General features: G+C 42.7%; 1 protein-coding gene across 2 annotated transcripts in view; it reads right to left on the bottom strand.

The window, feature by feature from the left end:
* Tnni3k (TNNI3 interacting kinase) overlaps nt 1–22,293 on the bottom strand; it is a 219,051-nt gene that overhangs the window by 106,242 nt on the left and 90,516 nt on the right. For both annotated transcript variants that reach the window (XM_075981029.1, XM_075981030.1), the window contains 4 exons: nt 21,734–21,826; nt 21,588–21,645; nt 21,291–21,485; nt 20,505–20,609 (listed from right to left, as the gene is read on the bottom strand). In XM_075981029.1, the coding sequence (XP_075837144.1) occupies nt 20,505–20,609; nt 21,291–21,485; nt 21,588–21,645; nt 21,734–21,826 (451 nt within the window). The remainder of the gene's footprint in view (nt 1–20,504; nt 20,610–21,290; nt 21,486–21,587; nt 21,646–21,733; nt 21,827–22,293) is intronic.

Genomic DNA, 22,293 nt, shown 5'->3' with positions numbered 1-22,293 from the left:
GTGAAAATGAGGGCAGCAGTCTGAGAATATCCCCCCTCTGGAACTCATTAGCTGCTCTTGTCCAAGGTGTTCGTCTAGAGTGCAGAATGTTTGGCTTCCCTCTGACTGAATGGCGGGCGTCCCCAAACAATTGGGGAGCTGTTTATATGTATTTTCCTTTGTATCCAAGTCGGACAGGCACACACCTTTCCACATACAGAGCTGTGAAAGCACCAGCACCCCTGTGAGGAAAATGGGCTGAGGGAGAGAGCCAAGGATCAAAAACAACAAAGAAAAAATTTTAAAACATTTTACTTTTGGTTATGCATACAATTAAAATATCTTATTAGGACATGAATATTATGACATTTGTTGCACCACAGTGTGTATGTATGTGTGCAAGAGAAATGACTGACACAGGGATATCTGTCTATCACTCCATACAAGCTACATTGGTGTGGAAGAAGGCTTCCGTGCAAGCTGAGCTCACTTTCTCTCAGTGAGAGAGTAACTTAGACTCTGCTTTTCAGTATTACATTTAACAACTGCCAGGAGTTGGGGAAAAAGTAAATCTTGGATTTAGAACTCCATAACTTCCTGATTCCTTTGACCTCCGTTAGCTAAGAGATAGCAAAGTCACCTCCTCTGAGACCCTCTCAGGCATTAAAATCCCTGGGACCATCACACCCTTCCTTTTCTTGCATCAGGAGACTGAAAGGGTCCAGTCCTGGACTCCCTGAGATATCTCTGCAATGAGCTGAGTTTTTTTCCCACTCTTTCTCTCACCAGAAGGCATTAGTAAGTCCACTCTACCTTTTAATCAACTCTTCTCCTGTTTGTGGAGCATGAGAGCATTCATTTGAGTGGTCTGGGATGTCAGTGAGGATCTCGTATAAATCCCCACACTGCTCCAAACTCCAGCCTCCCTCAGCCCAGCAGTGCTGAAGCCTGTGGTGTCTCCAGTGCCACTCTGCCTCCTGCCCTCCTACGCCTTCCACCTAGCTCCACAGGGAGCATCTATGTGTTCTACCACGCGGTTGGATCGGCCCAGTATAGCTTTAGTCAGTTTTAGTTTTTTAGCCATGCGTTCGTATTTCTTTAAGTCCCACCGGCCACAACCTATGAACCACTCCCCACTCTCTGTGTGAAGTCTGTTATGTCTTCTGCTTCTTCCCTGTGTTCAGCTTATTGCAAGCCAATTTTGTCTTCCTGTAGATTCAAGGCTCCTTATGGACCAGTCCCCTGTCTTAATCAGAATGGAATCTCCTTCCACAGAGCATAAGGGATTCTTATTAATCTGTGAATAAGGCACAATGGCCAGGAAACATCTCTGCCATTCTACAATTTTCCCTGGAGTGATTTCCAGTCTACCTGCCCCAATCCCTCGGAGGCTGCTGGAGTTACTGCTTGGCCTGCACATTTGGATAGCTGTTTTTGTTTTCTTTTGTTTAGCATGAAAGTATAGATTTTTAGTTTTCCTTGGGTATCTCCCCTCCTCTCGGTAGAACTAAGATTCCACGGTCGTTCACAGATTGTTCAGGACAGAGTTAGGAATGAGTATGCACACAGCTCGGCCAGCTGTGCGGCATGTGCTGTTATCTGTAAACAGAAGACCTGGTTCTACAAAAGATCAGCTGCATGCTAGGACCTGGGGATGAAGACAGTGACCTGAAAGAGATGAGGCAAGAAAGCCGAGCGTCGACGGCAGTCTGCATGGCGACATTCGGAATCCTAGGTCTTGTTGTGCTCCTACAACATTTGCTTCTGCATTTCTGAGTCACGTTAAATGGAAACTATTTCTTGTTTTGCTTAAACTGCTCTGAGTGAGTTTCTGCCATTTACAGCTTCAGAAGTGCATCTGACTACTCAATCTGGACTCACGTTTGGCTTTTTCCAGATGGCAGATTAGATAGATATGAGCTATGCATATTTATGCCCTTCTTTTTTCAAATGTGTGGAACAATACTATAAGAAAGCATATAGTAAAATTATTTATTGAATTTTTAACAATTTGCATCTGTACCCTCTTACTGATGGACCCTTTACTGAGGATTTTTGTAGCATGATTTCTAATTGATCTTAATATAAAACCCCAGATTCTGATACTGGGGTTAATACTGAAAGATTACTTACAGAGAAGTAAAGGAACCAGCCACTAGAGAGATATTTTACCTCTGCCAAATCCTCAGACTGAATGGGGCATCCTATCTCTACTAGTTCTCAGACTGAATATGGTGAGCTCCTGTCTCCTCCCGCCTTATATTCCTCTCTCCACCCAGCCTTATATTTTCCTGTCTCTATCTCCCTCATGCTGGGATTAAAGGCATGTGACTCCTTAGTGCTGGGATTAACGGTGTGAGCCACCACTGCCTGGTCTCTATGGATAACTAGTGGCTTTAGCTCTGCACTCTGATCTTCAGGCAAGCTTTATTTCTTATAGCACAAACAAAATATCACTACAGACTTTAATACCAAAGAAACTCTCTCACTTGCTATTGCTCATCTAGACATCTGAATCTCCATCTGTATCCAATAAGTCCTTATTGATTGAGCTGCCTTTGAAAGTTTCTTTTGTGCTTGATTTTCGTTCAGTGTAGAGCTGTGGGGAACCTGATGTGGGAAGACCCCTGCTAAACAATGATGATTCAAATCATATTTAACGGCCAAAGAAATCTTAAGCCAAAGGCATAAAGCTGGAGGCATTAAAATACTTAATTTCAGTGCATATTACAGAGTCACAATAGTCCAAAAAGCACGGCACTGGCATCAAAACAGACATGTGGACCAGTGGGATGGAACAAAATCTGTAGAAATAAACTCATGTTTCTACAGTCAGCTGACTCTCACCAAAGATGTTCACCATGGAAAGGGTGGCCTCTGATAACCAGTGCTGAAAAACGGGGCATCCACACGCAGGAGACTTGGTCTCTACCAATCACTATAACTTAACTCGATTTATGCCCTGAGCATCTGTGCCCTGAACTTAGATCTTAGACTCTGAAGTGGCTAAACTCAGAGAGGAAACAGCTCACCCTGCCAGCAGATTTCATGTAAGTTTTCCCATGAACTTAAAAAATACTTTGAGTTCTCAGTAGTCCTCATTGTCCGCTATGTTCAGCGAGTCCGGTTTTATCCCATGCTTTTTCAGACCCGGGCCAGCTGGCCTTGGTGAGTTCCCGATAGAATATCCCCATTGTCTCAGTGTGTGGGTGCACCCCTCGTGGTCCTGAGTTCCTTGCTCGTGCTCTCTCTCCTTCTGCTTCTGATTTGGACCTTGAGATTTCAGTCTGGTGAGGTCCTTGTTCTTCCCACAGGGCAGGGAACCCTGATTGCTCTTTGGGCTGACAAGGGAGGGGGACTTGATGGGGGAGGGGGAGGGAAATGGGAGGCGGTGGCGGGGAGGAGACAGAAATCTTTAATAAATAAATAAAGAAAAAAAGAAAAAAAATACTTTGTCTCAAGTTCAATTACACCATTAATTATCACTATTTGACTTAAGGTCATGTTTGGCCACGGACTGCTTCATGCACTATAGTTCAGCCTGATCAGACAGCTCTTTGATGGTTTGAATCAGAGTCCTCGCCCTGCGCTCAGGAATTTAAACACTTGGCTCCCTGTTGGTGGCGCTCTTTGGGAAGGCCTAAGAGGCTAGATTTGCTGGAGGAAGTGTGTCACTGGAGGTGGGCTTTGGAAGTTCTAAGCTTCACACCACTTTAGTTCAGCCTCTCTGCTCTTCTGCTTGTGTTTGAAGAGTCTGCTCCAACTTTCCTGCTTGTCATGTCTGACCCTGGCTTCCATGCTTCCCTGTCATGGTGGACGCATACTTCCTGAACTATAAGTGCAAACAAACCCTTCCTCACATAAGCTACATTGGCACAGTATCACAGCAATAGAAAATTATCTAATACTGATATTGAATAAATCGGTGATTTTTGTTTGTTTTTTCCCTTTTGGTTTATCAAGACAGTGTTTCTCTGTAGCTTTGGAGCCTGTCCTGGCACTAGCTCTTGTAGACCAGGCTGGCCTCAAACTCACAGAGACTCACCTGTCTCTGCCTCCAGAGTGCTGGGATTAAAGGTGTGTGCCACCACTGCCCAGCCAATAAATCAGTTTTTATTGCTCCTAGTACCCATTATTTTAAAAGAAGTAGACATGTATCCTTTGTAAAAATGTTTTGGTTTACTTGTTTTAGCTTCTGGGCTTAGACACGACCTGCGACAAAAGCTCCCCTTTCCAGGTGATTCATGGGCTGTTTCTGCAGCTGCTGTTCTTTGTATGAGCGCAGGTGGATCTTTCCCCACCACTGCATGCAAAGTCGCTTTCTTTCCTTTTCCGTGTTGACACAGACAGCGAGTCTGGTCTGTATCATTGCTTTTATTTGCAATAAAAATTGAGCTCTCTTGATTCAGAGGTAAAGCTTGTCAACAACCTTGGCTTTATTTCAAGCCTTTTTGTCCCTCTCTGTGCCCATCTAACCCATTGTTCCTTCCTTTCCCTACTGTTTTAATTACCCCCCATATCATCTCCGGTGTAATTGAAGAAAATCGCCTTGCAATTATGAGAATAAAGGAAATATCGAGCCAGGGCCCAGTTCCTCTCACCTGTGGCTGCACCCCCAGCTGTGCATTGTTTGCTGGGGATGGGTGTGAAGGGAACTGTGCAACTGTTTACTGTCTCTGAGGACTGTGCTCTGTGTCTTCACAGTCCCCAGCGGAACACAGGGAACTAGCTAGGAGAAGTCTGTGTCTCAGCACAGAGTGCCCCCCAAACTCTAGCTACAATCAGTCTATTTAGTTCCAGAAGACAGCTGTATACTATATAGACTGTATTCATACTTCCAAGTTTTGCAAAATTAAAGTTTGAAATTAAACATTTCATTGACGAAGTTCCTCTGCAATCCTGCCATTTGTTTGTTTGTTTTTTTAAGACAATAAAAGGTGAAAATCATGCATCTGAAGTGGCACTGGTCATTAGATCAACTCACATTTATTTGGATGTCTCAGGAAATCTAAATGAAGAAGGCTGTTGTTGAAGGAGCATGGAAGGCAGGAATGCATGTAAGTGAGTTAATCAGAGAGGGGGGATTGTCCTCATTTGTAAAGTGTCCATTCCGGCAAGAAACTGAAGCAGCCAAGATGGATGTATCTTCCAGAACAGACCTGTTAGATGTGGAATAGCCTGAGGGCTTCGAGGATGCCCGTTCTACTGATCTGAGAGCAACCAGGGACTCAGCAATGAGGATGTGCCATCAGGTCCTGGGTCTAAGCAGTTCACTGTCATTCAAAGCCTTCCCTCTGCCAGCTCCCATTCTAACTGCAAGGACACTACACGCTGGGTTGAGTCCCATCCTGCAGCTTCAATTTCTTCTCTACTGTGCAGTTCACTGGCAACATGGGATCCAGCACGCCTACTTTGCATATCCCTTCCCCAAATGCAGCATTCCACCCGCAACCCCCATTTCTCGGTTGCCTAAGACTTCAAAGCGTCCCTCAAACATTTTTCTTGCTAGATACTCTGATCTACTTACCAACATTCTTGGGCTGGGCTGGAAAGCAGTAGCAGTGCAGTGACACTCGTGAGCACCCCAAAGCTGCCGTTGGCTTGACTACATTCCAACACCAGTAACGCTCATAGGCACCCCAAAGCTGCCGTTGGCTTGACTACATTCCAACACCAGTGACGCTCATAGGCACCCCAAAGCTGCCATTGGCTTGACTACATTCCAACACCAGTGACGCTCATAGGCACCCCAAAGCTGCCATTGGCTTGACTACATTCCAACACCAGTGATGCTCATAAGCACCCCAAAGCTGCTGTTGGCTTGACTATATTCCAACACAGCACAGCCAGTCACCTAGCAACTCCAAAGCACATGGATGTGAAGATGGCGGATCCTTCAGAAGTCAAATGGAAAACCGTACTGTATGGGTTTTAGTTACAAGTAGTATAAAGCATTTAAGCAGATGGAGGCTGATAGTCACTTTCTAAGTGATGACACTGACCATGAGAGTTTCCAACCATTTACTGGGACCTTCTAGGGGAGTTGTGTAGTGATTTCTTATCTTCACAGGTACAGAGGATGCTTCTTTTGTCTTCATTGCATTCAAGTTCTCCATTGTTTTTAGCATAGTGAGTAGCTCTTTATGAATTAAAGCATACTTTTCTCAGCTCCCTAGACACTACTTCCCCATCCTTTTCTTCATACCTCTATCCAGGTCTTCCTGGTCTCTCTGACCGTGCTGACTCCTATGTTAGGTCTTCTCTCACCACTGACTACCTCCTTCACTCCACAATTATGAAACCGTCTCTTTGCTGAGACTCTCAGACATGAGGTGATGCCCTGTGCTGAAGATTTCCATCAAACAGTCTTCTTGAGGCTTCATCTCCAATATCAGGAACTTCAACTTTAAAGCGGCTATAGAAGACCTCCAGGTTTTTTCAAAAATGTTTTCCCAACTAACACCACACCAATGCTGTCTTCATCGGCTGAAATCTTATTTCTCCAGAATCATCTATACGCACCCACCAGCAACCTGACGGAGTCTATCTGGAAAGCATACCAAATCTGTTGACTTCTCTGTCTGCACTGGCACCATCTTTGGGCAGTCATGACTCATGTGTCATGTGTAACAGCACTAGAGACTCCATATTTGCTCAAGTTAATCTGTTTTCTACCATACTTCAGCATGTTCTTTGTTAAAATTATAGGTCCTCTTAAGATTGTAACTCCCCATAGAAACAAGACCTGTTTTCCATCCTCAGTGTTTGCAGTGACAAAGGAGGAGCTGGCTCACAGTATATTCTGAGTAAATACACAAACAAACATGTTTCTCTACACCCTGGGCTTCTTCAGGCGCTATGTGCATTTTTTGTTCTTGTTTTGTTTTGTTTGTTTTTAGACAACTCACTACACTAGTTAAGAAGGCTGGCCTGGCTGGCCAGTAAGTCTCATAAATCTACTTTTCTGACTCTCCAGGTATGGGCTTACAAGTGTGTGTAGACACACCCATCTTTTTTTACCTGGTTCTAGGGACTGAACTCAGATCCTCAGGCACTCATGGCAAATGCTTTATCCACTGAGCCATCTTCTCTTTGCCTTCATTACATTTTTTTTTGCAGCTTAATTCTATCCATGGACTAACTTGGAATTGTCCCAGCATACCCTCTGAATCTGGGTTAAACAGACATTAGGGATCAGGGTGGAAATGGAAGTATTCTCCCAGGGATTACTGTGCACTGCACCCGTTCACTTTCTGAGGTGTTTCTTGCACCTGGGTTCTATTGTCTGTCTGTCTTACATCTATGATCCAGGTTATGAACTCTCTGCTGCATCAGTTTTGATTAGAGCTTGCATGTGTTTCCTCACATCAGTGTTCTCTAACAAGGGAAATCTCCTTAGCCAATTTAGTGCAGCACGCTGACCATCATACACTTGGTGACTCGAATGCTCTGGAGACCCCTTAGTCCCTTCTCAGATGGTATAGTTCCTATGCAGCAACAGTGATGTGGTCACATATCTTTAACCCACCAGTTTTGTAGTGAGACATAGACACTTTACGCCTTCTTGTTGGTCAATGTATATATCTGGATAATCAGTAGAAGCTGGCACTAAACAGCCCAACATCATATGAGAACTCGTGAAAGTGGACAGAGGGCAAATGCATTTTTCAAGGAAGTACTCACTATCCCTTCCTGTTCTTGCCCACAGCCTTGACACCAAACACTCAAATTATCAGACAGCTACCTTGACCTGAGTGTGTGACATGAGTGTGGATTCGTTGATAGCCCCTGAAGAAACCCTTGTTTCTCCAATCAACTATGTTCATCCTTGGTTTTAATATCTACAGTGAGATTATTTATCAAATCATTCTTCCTCTCTACTAAGGCTATGAAAAGGTAAAATGTTTTGTTTATGACTGGGACAGTTCTGATTCCTCCAACTTTGCATATCCAATTTCAGAGAGTTTGCTCCTCTCTATTCTGTACCTACATTAGACAACTTATCTTTTACTCATCTGAGGAAGGTCTCCATCTATTTAAAGGCTATAATTTGATGAATTTAAACAGGTATAAAATCTCATGGAACTATTAAAATTATGGTCTCAAGATAGATGGCACCATCTCCAGCCCAGAAATATTCCTTGACCCTCTTACCATTCATTCAGTTCTCAGCCTTCAGACCCAGAAAACCATTAATCTTGTCTATGATAGGTTAATCCATAGCTCTGCAAACTTCATTGTGGTTGTGGGTGCAGCAGAGTGTCTGAATGCTTGCTTATCATATGCTATCTTGGATTGATTCTCCAAGACTACAACACACATACACGCACGCATATGTGCACATGGGTGTATGTGTATGAGTGCATACATGTCTGTCTGTATGTGCAATGTATATATGTATCTGTGTATAGCTCTACATATGTGCACATATGCATTATGTATCTTATTGTATATAATTTTTGTTTTACATGTCAGAAGTAAAATTTAGTCATAGAATTGTGGCCATACTTGAATATATAATTTAGATGATCCTGGTCAATTTGGAAGAGTGAAGAGGGACTGAGAAAATGAATATTTTTATCTGTGTTCAGAAAGCATCATACATGATTGCTTTTGAAACCACAAGGATATTTTATAAAGAAACAAAAATGATTCTTAAAGAGTTACTTTTAGTAAAAAATATTAAAACTTTTCTATTAAAGACATTCAAATAATCATTTTGCTTAAGAAACCAAGCATCGCCAAAAGAAACACTTTGAAGTGATTAATTTAGATGTAAAAACGTAACAAGTGCAGGAAGCATGGCCTGCCACTGTTTCTGCAGGTTCACACGAATCTGATTTGGGTTCCCACACCCTTTTCACAGGGATATTTAAATAATTTGACTGTGACAAGCCACACTGTTTTGAGACCTCATTGAAAGTCAAATGAAAACATTAATCACATGCAAAATTATTCCAGTCAAGCATAGAATGCTGCAGGTTAGGAAATAAGTATGTTGCCTATGAGAAGAAAAAAAATCAATCGTCTTAGAAAAAGCAAGTGTCGACTCAAGTCTACACACACGGTCAGCACTGACTGGAAGTCACCAGGGTTTCAGGGTTTTGTTTCTGGCTTATGAATTAACAGATAGCCTTGAGCCACGTCCATACTACACAATAAGTTTTTGTGACTAACTTTCACCTGAGAAAATCAGAAAATCAGATCAGTGGAACTACTAATTATTTTTCCTTTTTTTCTCACTGTTTTCTTTATTCAAACTTTTTGCGGGGGTAGATTAGTGACTAATAGGCATATGATTATCCTTAACACAAAATATCCAAGCTAGTGATTTATACATTATTGATAGTAATCCAGCAAAAGAACAACTTTTGTATAATGAAACACCATGTTTGTACTGAGTGAGAATTACTTTCTCATGGTTGTTCTGAACTCCGCAAAGTGAGACACTGTTGAGTGCGTTGTTCTGTTATTCTGTGGTGTTTTTCCGGTTAATTGGGACGAAGTATCAATTTATACCTGTGTTTTGGACTGTATAACTATACAACATGAGTAACAAACTTAGCCAGGCATAAGATTTATCGCCTTAGTCATTTTGTAAATCTCCTTAAGCCTTTCATCCATTTTCTGTTTTAAAATACCCTCAAAGTTAGGAACACTTAGCTAGATAGGATGTGAAACACTGAATTTGATAGCTGGGGCATAATCACATTGGTGGCTACGACCATTGATTTTTTTTATAATTAATTCCTTCTTGCATGGAATGACTATTAACTGAATGCTTACTAAGGGCCTAGGGATAAAACAGTACAACATGCACAATGCCTGCCCTGACAGAGAACCTCCTATCCAATAGGGAATGCCCTGGAGTCTGGAGGGATTTTAACCAGGGGGTGACATTCCTGTAGGAGCCACTAGGGATAGACAAGAGTCAGGGGCAAACAGCCCAGGGTACCATCTATGTCCAGTATGTTTTCAGATAGACGCTAGAGATGTAGCCACGCCAAAAAGACGGAAGTTGAAGCCATAAGGAAATTCTTAGATTTTCTTTCTGCCATCCCAGAGCTGAAGAAGTTACTTGGTGATTAACAGCTCATTAGTTTCATATTTAGGATACAAAAGGAACTTTGTCTAGGTTAATAAGAGTTCAGTGTGAAACGTCTGCCCGCAAGGCCATGCACATCCAACAGCAGGATCAGTGTATCCTTACTCTTTATGTGAAATGAGAAAAAGAAGCTAAAGAAAGTGGAAGAATTAGAAGATGTCTGTGATCATTACCTCCCTTCAAAAGCCCTGTTGAGTCAGGAGGCCTCTGGAGGATGAAGCTTCCTGAGACCACACACAGCAGAAGTCTATTAAAATGTGCTCCAATCTCAAAGAACGGGGTCACCCAAGAACCCTGACCCTTTGCTCTGAATGGACTAATGAAAGCAAGCTGCTACTCTAAGAATTCAGACAGAGGGTTTCCCTTCCCAAGGTAGAGAAGGCCAACATCACAAGAGTCCTGGCTATTTCATCCACAGTGCCGAGTGCCTTTCACCAACTTCTGGAGGGGTTCAAAGCCCTGATGTGTGGAGGGTCTAGTGACTGGGAGTACAACTCTTCATGGAAAGGCACCGAATGTAATTGATATGAAGACTGTCACCGCAGCATTCAAGAGCTGTGAGTGTCCTGTGAGGCTGCCCTGATATTCTCCTCAGCTGCTGCAGGTATCAATAAGCCTTGGAGAGAAGTAGCATGCTGTCCTTGCACTGTCTAGTCATCTCAGCACCGTCCACCTTCTGCACGGAGGTGAGGCCGAGCGCTCTGCTAAACAGAGTGACTCTGCATCTGAGACCTCATGGAATTCTCTGCTTGCAGTGAACAGGACTTATGTGAGCAGACAGCCCTTGTGTGGGGTGGAGCGGAGGAACCCTACCTGTGTAAAACACCTCCAATGCTGTCTGGCTGAGTAGATCTCCTGTGGCTTGAGAGCTGTTGTGTTATGGGTACAGAGTCGGTTTATCTGGATGTAGCTCAGATGTCAGGAGAGATATTTAGTGCCCTTTCCTTTGGGTAACTCAGGACTGGAAGGTCGAAACAGAACTCTACCTTCTACTCACTGAAGGCCAAGAGGTCTTAATACCCAAGGCTGATGGCAGAGATGTCCCCCTTTGGCTGTAAGTGGCTGGCCTGCTGTTTCCACCAGTGTCTTAAAACTATCTTGATTTATGACTCTGTCTCATTTCTATAAAAATGCCATGAATCTGTTATCACCTCAGAACATGGAGTTTGGGAGCTCAAAATCTGTGTTCCATAGCCATGGCCACTCATATTTTGGCTCTACAATAAACTGTCTCTTATCCCTTTGAGATGAGTGCTTTCTGATTTGACAATTAAAAGCAAGCTTTTTGTGGACTCTTCCTCTAATGTATTTATGACCTGACTCTACCACTCACCACAAAGGTGTTTCTGTGAACAGGGACACATAGCTGATACTGACTCCCTTTTGTTCATGAAGAACTTGGATCAGAAAGAAGAGAAGTAAAACCAGTCAAGTGATGTAACGAGGATGAACCAATGGGAGGGATGGCGAAGCCAGTCATGTGATGTAACCAGGGAGAACCAAAAGGAGGGATGGCAAAGTCGAGTGATGTAACAAAGATAAACCAATGGGAGGGAAGTAAAGCTATTTCTTTACTGCCATTATTAAATAGAGGACAGAATAACCTTCTTCTCATTAATTTGGGTATTTACTGAACTGTACTGCTGAGTGAGCTGGTTGGCCCAGGAAGAAGAACTGTATAATGATCCTGGTGACCCATACAGTCTCCAAGAAAACACAGCTTAGTCTTCCTGACTTCCAGAAAGCACTTCTGATGGCTCTACCTCACCACAAAGGTTGTTACCCAGCTGCTGCGTAAGGGGAATGTAGGCATCATCACTGTGTGCATGAGCCCTGCAGAGAGTCACAGAGGGGGACTCTGGACACAGGAAACTCCCATTCTCCCCAGCTATGGGTCTGTGTAATGGGACCGCCAATGGAATTCATGACACAGAGTTCAACCGCAGGCCTCTGTGAAGGCAGGAATTGATCTGGGTCCTTTCTGCAGTCTTCACAGGAAGGACCCATATGCAGTTCAGGTACTCCCCAAAGCCTTGGGGAGGGAGTTATCCGTCAACAGGGTGGCAAGCATAGCCATAGTCATACAATCAAAAGGGAGACAGACAACCAGAAGCACACTTGATGCTGAAGAATACTAAATAGTACTGTAGAGATGGCGCAGTGGGGTCCTGTATCTGCCTCTAAGGTGAATGAACTGAGTTCCATCCCAACCCACACATGGTGGAAAGAGAGAACTGAGTCCTGCGAGTTGTACCCTGGTATCTACACACACATTGCAGCATGTGCACCCCCTCATACAAAATTAAAGTATAATCATTTTAAACCTTATTAAATAGTAAAATATTCTTCCACAAAGATGATAATGATTGCTAATGTATTCTTTCATTTAAATCCAAGAAGTCATATAACTGTTACCTGAAAGTAATGATAAGGAATGTTTCATTGACACAGGTTAGAGAAGATTCTGTGAGGTGGGATTATTTACACACACATACTGATTGGCATCTGTCTGTCAAATGCATGCTAGAGTAGCTACTGGAGATATGGTCAGGTGGAAAGAATTGCCCAGTTATCAAGTGTGCCCCCTGCTTTTAACTATTAATTCTGACTTTGGGTCTCTCCGCACATTGTTCTGGACCTTTAGCATCTTAAGAATCCAACATTAACACATTTGAGCGTGTGGAGGTTGAAAATCATCAGGTTGGAAAGGCAGAGATGCCAGAGGCAGCGTTAGCATCGTTACTGAAAGGTTAGCTGCTCAGGAAATCGACAAGGCACTGAGCAGGCATCCACCCAGTCTCCTAAGAAACAAGGGCAGAGAGAAATGAGGCCAGACAGAGGGAAGCTTTTGTTGACATTTTCAAAAGCCTCCTTTGTACAGGCTGGGACTCTGGATAATGGAAGACAGCCAAGCAGGGAGCCAGCCACAGGAGAAAACTGCAGGTCAGTGAGCTGAGCAGCCCAGGGAAACGTGGCAGAGAGGCACCCCTTCAACTTCTTCACACTCTGCTCTTCAGTGAGGGAAGGAAATGGGGTTCCAAGAAGGGAGAGCACCCCTGCTCCCTGGCTTGGAAGTCCTCAGGGTGTGGTTATGTTGTCTTAAGGAAAATGAGCAAAACAAACCACTTAGAAAAACAGCTCTGAAATTTTCTGTCAAACAAAATGTGGATTTTTGCATCTTAGAGTTCCTGCTCAGAAATTTCTGTGCTCTATTAAAGACTCAAGTCTCTCACATGTGGCTTTAAACCTACCTTTGAGTGTGGGAGTCAGGACCTAAGTAGAAAGGACAAACTGAGGTTCTGATGCCACTCACCCAAGAGATTCACTGTGGCAGATCTGACCACACCCGGTGGTGGAACAATGGATAACATCAAAATGACCCCTCAGATTTGAAGAGGTTTAATGTTGAACGGAAGTTACTTAATGAGGTGTTGCATAAGAGAACTATTTTTAGAACTGGTGAGCGCAGTCAAGATTAAATGAATCATTCTAATGGGGGCAGGTAAGAGAGGAAGGATTTTAAGTGGCCCTCAGAGGACATTTTCGTTATTTCTGGGGATGCACAGAGAACTAGCTGCTCAGGCCTGGTGCATTACGGCGGTGCAGCTGGGAAATTGGGAGTCAGGCTGCAAAGCTGTTCCTAGTTAGGGAAACTAAAGCCAGATGAAAACGTGCTGCAGGTGAGGACCTTGGTGGGCGGGGCATCCACATGAAGACAGGATGAGGCAGGTGGAGGACTTCTGTGTAGGTAATGGGTAGGAACTGCAGAGTCCAAAGAAAATCATGTTTTTTCTCTGCACGTTCCAGGAGCTGAAGACAAATGGATAGATTTCCAAAGCTTCTGTGTTGGAGTGGAGGCCAGGCAACCTAATCTGAGCGAATTTACACAGAGGGGAGAATGATTCGTTGTGCAGGAGGGCTGAGGTACCCCTCTGCTGCGTGTGACACAGTGAGGCCCTCTGAATGGTAAAGTCATAGTCTGTGCTTCAACTTTTGCTCTTAAAGATGAAAAGCGTGTTTGTATGTCTTGTCCAATGCAGGATGTATTGATGTGTGACTGACTCTTTTAGTCTGAACAGGCAACTCACGCTCCTGCACTCAGCTGGTCATGCACTTTGCCGCTTGGACCATGTTCTGGTGCAGGAACATATGTCCCTGCTTTCCCAAAGGCAGTTTTATGTTTCAAACCTATCAATGATTTGATTAGAAGATTAATGGGAAAAAGTGTGTTACCTATGCGCAGTGGAGTTTTGTTCAGTCAACAAGACAAACGATATCATGACGTTTGCAGGAAGGTACAGACCCACACTTTTTAAGCACTAACCACAGCAAGCCAGGACTATATATGTTCAGTGTTAATGGATATACAATACATATGTGTACATATATACAGGTTTTAAATGCACATGGATCCGTTGCATACTGAGCATCCCTAAGCTGAGAGTCTGAAATCCCAAACACTCCAGAATCCCTAAGCTTTAGACCTGAGACTCTCACGTATGCTAATTTGGGCACTTTGTGCTTGGACTTTCAAGCAAAGGCTCCTAAACTAGTAAACTCCCTGCTACTGCTCCAAATTCTGGAACATCTTAAGCCTGAAATTCTTCTGTTCTATGCATAGATGTAATCAATCATCATCAGATTCTGCATTCTTCTTTGGTCTGTGACCTTGAACATATCCATGAATTATGTCTGATATGGAAGCGCTTCCTCTGTTTTGGCTGCTTGTGAAGAATACACATTCCTTGAACACTGCTGTCATTCAGAAATCAGGGACTATACCTCAGCATCCACCGTGTAGGCTTTGAACCTTCTTTAGAAACTGACGAGTCTTAGCACCTATTCTCTGCACAGAGCAAGGACTTACACACATCTGACTTCTTCATTACTCCTTGATAGGATGAACAAATAACTATATTTTATTTAGCACAATAATTTCCAAAGTCCCATATTGCAATGTTTGTGTGATCATGGATGAACCATTGGTCTTCCTCAAACCTGCCCAGTCTCAAGCTCATCCTGAGGCATTTAGAATCAGCCCATTCTATGGTTGAAATCTCCAAGGCTATCTTAAAGTCTGGGACTCCATATGATACTCATACATTTGGGATATATTCCTTTAAGTTCTGGACTCTGCTAGAAAACTCCTCGAGCCCATTATTCTCACACACAGCATAGCATAAGCCCCAGGTAATTTCAAACATTCAAAAAACATTATTTATGCAGTTCAAAAGTGGAAAGGATTAAAAAAATGTTTCAAAATCTTGTGAAGACAGATTTAAACTAGACAACCACAAACCCAGAGCTGTCAGCAGCTTCCTGATGTCCACAGCTTCTGTGGACTTCAGAGATTTTGCAGCTGAATCATGTCTTTGGTCTGTATGTAGCCATTAAAGTTCTCAAGACAGCATTGACCAACAAGTGATAAGAACTTTTTGTTCACCACATACTGCATTGGGTAGGCACACAGACTCCATCTCTGCAAACAGGAACCATGCTTGATGGATAATTAGGAAAATAATAAATCACTTTATTTGACTGTTGTGTTTTTTAATTGCAGTTTTACATTTTGTATTCAATTGAAAGGCAAATGCACATGTCAAGTTAAAAACAACTATTAAAATTTCTCTGTTTTTTCTTTGTTATTTCCTAAAATCTTTGCTAATTTATTTAAATGTCATCTTCAAAATTAAAATCCATTTAGCCCTTACCAGACTTGTCTTTTTAAAGTACCTGTCACTCATCACCAAAAAAGTTTTCTGCTTTTAAATTATCTGTAATTATTTTCCATCATATTTACTGGAATAAGATGGTTCTCAAAATACCAGCAGAGTCCTCAGATTTACACTAAAGACTACTTAGTTTTACTTTATGAAAGCAAATATTTGTTAAACATGATACAAAGTTTTTGTTTTTTTCATTCTGTTTCACTTGAGACAGGGTCTCAATAGGTAATGAAAGTTGGCCTCAAACTGTACAGCACAGACCTCTAATATAATCCTACAGCTACCTCCTAGGACCTGTGATTACAGGCATGCATCACAATATAGAACCTAATGGAGTTCTTCTATAATCCCCTTCTTTCCTATATAGGGGAATAAACGAGGTAATAAGAACAAGACGCATATCTGTATAGTGCTTAATAATATACAAAATGTATACATAGGTCTATCTGTCTGTCTTTCTATCTATCTGTCTGTCTACCTACCTATCATCTATCTATCTATCTATCTATCTATCTATCTATCTATCTATCATCTATCTATCCATCTATCATCTATCTATAGTATATACTCATAAAGTACATTCGTATGGCCACGGTGAAGCCAGGTGTCACTATTCCGTTGCTATGGTGCTGTAAAATGCTGCAGTAGACTTATCTGGAGAGAAGACCACCCATTTAATGGACATCTATTTGCAATGATGTCACTGTTTTCTAACATTTTAGAAATATTCTTTTCCAAATGTTTTAAAGCCCTTAGCTGACATTGTGACCTTAAGCACTTACTTCAGGGAATGGATATGTAAATCGTGTTAAGGTTTAAGTTGATCCTTAAGCAATGAGAGCATTCGTGAATAAAGCTGTGAGTAGTTTAGAAATATCTAAATGCTACGGATCGCTCGCAGGGGACTGCATCTTCCCTATCGGTTTGCTAAGAACAATCCCCAGAGATCCACCCACAGACCAGAGGATGTAGACCATCCTCGCTGGATTCTCCTCAGCTAATTTTAGGTGGTACCATTAGATAACTAATGTTAATCCCAACAAATACCATCACTACCAAGCATTCTCTCTCTGTCCTCTGCCATGACTCTCTACTCCATTACAATGTAGTGTGAAGGCTGTGTTGAGCAGGCAGCTCCAGATTGGCCTGTCCCTCAGGTGATGGCCCATACAATGGGATAAATAGTACTACAGACGCCATGAGAGCATGGCTGCCTCTTAGCAGAGCCCTCCTGTGCACTGCCAGTGTTAAATAGACTTACCCCATGTTTACTGGAAAAAATAACTGTTTTGCTCATCATGTGAACCTTCTCCTTAGTATATATTGAAGACTAAAATTAATGTTAAGTGTATAATAAAATGACCCAGAGAGACCTTGTTTTCTTTTTTCTTTTGCTAAGAAACAACCTCCATCCCCACTATACAAGTGTCCCCTTTCTGTCAGCTGGTCAGCCGTCTCCTCCACCTACCTTCCTTTACAGTTATAAAAGCCATTGAGTGACTCTTTGAGACCCCATCCAGAAGTCAGTATAACTATATATATTAAGCCTCTCCATTTAAAAAAAAACTCTTTTGTTTAACTACAGTGGCTTCCTTATAAATACCCCAAGAATTTCTCTAAATATACATTGATTGAGCAACATCCACGTATAAATACAAGGCTGTGATCCCAGTAGGTTGGGGAGAGAGCAGGATCTCTGACCCTGAAACTCTGTGATGTCTCAAGCAGTTGAGGAGATAAAACCATAAGCTATCAACACTCACACCAATCCAAAGGCAAACTGGCATCTGAGCCCCTCTGCCTGTTCTAGGGAGACATTCTGAGCACTGAGGAAACGCAAAGGGTGGATTCTTAGGAAAGATCCAGACCTGTTTTTCCAGCTTTGCATCCTCAGCAAGCTTTGTGATCTTGACTTGCTTAAATTCTCTTGAAAGCTGCTTACAGATCATTTTGGTACCCAGTCATCTTCTACCCAATGTGGAGACTTCGGTTGCTTCCTTCGTGTAAGACTTATTGTATATACAAACAGATTGTAGTAAGTCCCCTATGGTGTATGAAGCATGTGACTTTGAGTCAGGTACAATGTCATACACACACACACACACACACGAAAGAAATGAAAGTTTTATTGTAAAATGGGTAGAAAACAGTTTGCAAAAATAGATGCAGTAGTTAAGTTTCTATTACTGTTTCATAAAACTTGAAGAGTTTTGGAAAATTTAAGCTCTATGGTTAGATGATTAAGTAAAATAAGTTGGTTTCTCTTATATAATAAACGTTTCCTTTTCATATCTATCCAATGCTTGTATCTTTGGTCCTGCTAGGTACCTGATGGTAACTGCTTACACTTACTAACAAGAATAAACTTTGGGAATGAAGGTTGTTGCTGGAGAAAATCGGCAATCATTACTTTTGCTCTGCTTTCTCGCAAGGTGACAGGAACAGATGATAGGAACAGGATGTGAGATCCTCCCTGCTCAACGTCCCCAGTTAATTAAGTGTCATTTGACACTGGAATCTTTCCCCTAAATATTGTTACTAAAGCTCAAAGAATAAAAATGTTTATTGGCAAAAGTTTCTTGGAAAGGCAAAGAAGAAGAACTAACAACGAACAAGGAAGCCATGACTGCTAGTTTAAAACTGAGAAACGATAAGTAAACTCTCACACTATTTCCAGACAATATTAGACTCTCCCAACTCTGCCTGGACCGTTTTCTCTTTCCTGCTTTTCAAGTCTCTCTTTCCGCTCCTCATTTCCCACCACTGCTGCTCTCTTGCTAATGAGCTTCTGGCCTCGACAGCTGCAGTAACTGTCTCATCCTGTTCTTGTCTGAATCCTCGTGGAGAATCCACCAGACACAAGTTGGGCTTTTCACAGCAAACCCCTGGGTTTGTGATGGCAGCAGAAACAACCTTGGGGCTCTTCCTCACACACAGAAGAGCGCCAAACCAGTCTTCCTTGTCCAGCATGCGCTGATTTGTTTCTTCCAGGTCCACTTTTCTCTACGTCTTTCCCAGTGTTCAGCCTTGGACCTCACACACATGCATGACTTTATTTATTTTAGGGTCCTATACATATGTTTAACCTTTTGACCTCTATCTGATAAGTCTCTCGCTACCCTTGGGATGCTCTTTTAAATCTATTCATCCCTAGGGAAAGAGCGGTGTGTCACTTCATCCACGGAGCTATCTCGAAATGCCTCTGAGCTGATTAACATTCTTTCTTGAATTTTATAGAAAACTTCACTACTTGTATTTTATAGAACTTGCAACTAAATATATCTGCCTTGCTTAAAATATATATGGATAATCATTTTTTGTCTCTGTTGTGATGCGAAGTCTCCTGGGAAGTTGGAGTGTAGGATGTGTGTAAGTTTCATTTTACACATGGAGATACGCCAAATGTAACCCGCTGTAAGCACAGCCCATGCCCATGGCGTTGTTGATCAAGTGATTAAATAAAGTAATTTCTTAATATTTAAAAGTTTTAAATGATATCCAGGATTCATATGACTCGTGTTCACAGTCAAGAAGTGGGATTTGTTGGTATGGAATAGACCAGTGACTGTCTACTTGTCTGCACAGCAGACTGGGGGTTCCACCAATGTGACTGTGGATCTGATGCCTCCGCAGTGAGAAACTGGTAGGTGAAGGGAGTTTTTCACCCCAACATTCAGTCCTCAAACAAAACTGCTCTATTTTGTATAGTAGCCTTGGCTTATACCAAGACCTTACTTAGAGAAAGTTTTCACTGTTTAAGGAAAGCATTGAAACCTCTTAGGGGTCCCAGTTCTGTGAAGAACATTGATTCTATATTTGTCTCAGGCTCTATTCAACATGAAAGCCTTTTGCATGAAAAGTAGGTAAGTATCCTGCTGTGGTTTGGCTGGATTTACTAGCCTCCCCCAGGAAAACAAACGGCAGCACAAAGGGGCTTGTCAGTGAGACCCTCTCATCCCCTGCTTTGTCTAAGACACCCTTCGTAGTACTGAGGTTACTCACTGACCCCACCACTAGCTTGAGAATTCCAATCACATGCTTGCCTAGCAGCAGGAGGTGGCTGTCAATGTGTTTAGGATATTTGTCACAGTGTGTGCCCATGCACAGCTCTCGGTGGTATTGGTTAGACCATACACGTGGCCCACGACACAACTAAGAGATGCAGAAGATACAAGACGCATGCGGCCTCTGACAGCATAGCATGCTTCATTGTTTTACAATAAGTGTTTTGTAATAAACCAAACGATAAAATTATAAAATGTGGTAGCCATTGTAATGCATCACGCAGGTAAATCTTATTTGCAACTTATTTGTAATTATCCTTATCAAATCCCAAGCACTGTAGATAACCACAGGTGCTGGGTTTCTGTCTGGTTGGCAGCCTAGAGTACTCTGTCAGTAAGGCCAGCACTTACTGACTTCTGTGAGCCACAGTTATCCTTGATGGAGACATTACCACATCCCATATCTTAACACACGGCACCATTATTTCTGGACATTCCATAGATTCAGACGGTCCCTGAGACAGCAGTCACACAGTTTCAGATGTCTGTGAGACAATGACAGTGGCTTATTCCCTTTTTGAGTATAAAGTATCTTGATCTAAGATAAAGCTAAACCATGTCTTTGGCAGGTCATGTTGGGCTTCTCATTAGCTATCAAGTCATAGGTTCATCATTGGGAAAGCCAAGTACCTGTTCAGGTCGCGGTGTATGATCGGCTGCGTCAAGCTGTGCAGATACTCCATGCCCTTGGCGACGTCTACAGCAATGATTAACTTAGACTGCAAGTCCAGAATCCTAGAGGAGAAAGTAAACGGGATAGAGATGAGCTGGTTGAAGCCAGCACTCAGCATGTCTTGCAAAACAAAGCAGAATGAGGATTATTCTCTGCAGCTCTATCTAATTTTTGATTCATTGAAGACGGAGCTACAAACTCAGCCTGACAAATGGCTTTCCACAGTTCAGAACTGCTTCACTAGATGTCAATCCTGATATTCATTTAAAAATAGAATACCTGAGTTTCTAATTTATTTGGGTCACACAAAAATTCATGAGAACAACACACAAATGGAATGTTCTGGAGCCACCGAGGGAAATCATTTCCTAGTTACTATCTATAGAGATCTTGAACACGAACTCAGGTTAGACGTGCACAGAATCTCTCTTTTTTAAAAACTTTCTCTGATCAGCACTATGAGCCTAGATGATTGTTTTATTCTGAGCTTCCAAACACCCAGTTTGTTGTCATGTCAAGGTTAGTCTATTTATAAGTTTCCGTTAGCAACTTAAAGTCCTTGAATCTGTCACCTTTGGGTTTCTGTGAAAAATCACTTTATTTTACTTCTTGAAATATAAGAATTACTCATAAATAATCAGCTGTGTTAAAATGCCGCACACGTTAGCACTGAGAGATGTCAGATGCCCTGGGGATGGGGCAAAGGTGCTGAGATCAAGGTGAGTAAGGACCAGAGCCAGTACCTCTTCTGTTCATGAAGGAGGGAGAACAGGGACCCTCCTGATATGTACTGCGTGACAATAGCGAACTGGCTGGGGTCATCCAGGCAGGCTCCCACAAACTGAACCACGCAAGGGTGGTCGAGCTGACAGAGGATAGACACCTCTCGGCAAAACATATCCACATCTGACTTGGAGCAGTAGGTGTTGGCTCGGTATCTAGGATGAGAGTGGAGACACCTTGTCGTCAATAGCAGTTTGGGGCGGCTGCCCCTGCTCTTCCCAGCCCACGAAGCAGATCTCTTTCCTCTGCCCACTTACCGTTTTATCGCCACTATTTTATTCCTGCATCGCCCTTTATAGACTTTCCCGAAAGAACCTAAAATTGTTTAAGAGAAGTTGGTAAATGTTTGCTTGTCAAGGCGAGTTAGAGATTGCTACACCGTCGCTGAGCGCTGGTTTCTTACCTGAGCCGATAATCTCATGGAACTCAATTTCAGAGAGCTGGAGATGGAACCAGGAGGGCAATCCAGCCCTCAGGAGGAGAACGTCGGCTTTCTCTGCAAACATAATTGCCTTTTTTTACGTGGGGGCTGTGCACACGTGGATGTGAATACACAACAGGCTTGCTCGGCGCCAGGGGCTTCTCCACAACCCCTTCCTCCCAACTGTAATCTATCGCTTGGAGAGGCTAAGACCTAAGCGCATGCGCTCCCAGGGCCTGCGTTACCAGAACCACGTTCTTCCGGCTCAGATGCTCAGTCTCAGTGATCAAGGCTGAGCTTATTGCTCATCTGATCATCAGTTAACATAGCTGGAGGACGCAAGCCACTCTCCAGTATGATTTGCTTCATAGCCTGAGAAAACCAGGCAATCCCTTCAACCTCCATCAATTCGGAAGTCAAATATCTATTGACAAACTGGACCTTTAGGGGATACCCATTAAATGGCAGGTAATATGCATAGGAATCAATCTGAGAAAATACCCCCCACCAAAAAGGACTTTTAAAACCACAAATTCCAAATG

The sequence above is a fragment of the Microtus pennsylvanicus genome, chromosome 7, assembly GCF_037038515.1.
Source record: "Microtus pennsylvanicus isolate mMicPen1 chromosome 7, mMicPen1.hap1, whole genome shotgun sequence".
Classification (NCBI taxonomy): domain Eukaryota; kingdom Metazoa; phylum Chordata; class Mammalia; order Rodentia; family Cricetidae; genus Microtus; species Microtus pennsylvanicus.
Note: the sequence above shows the minus strand (reverse complement) of the source record. Positions and strands in the feature narration are given on the sequence as shown.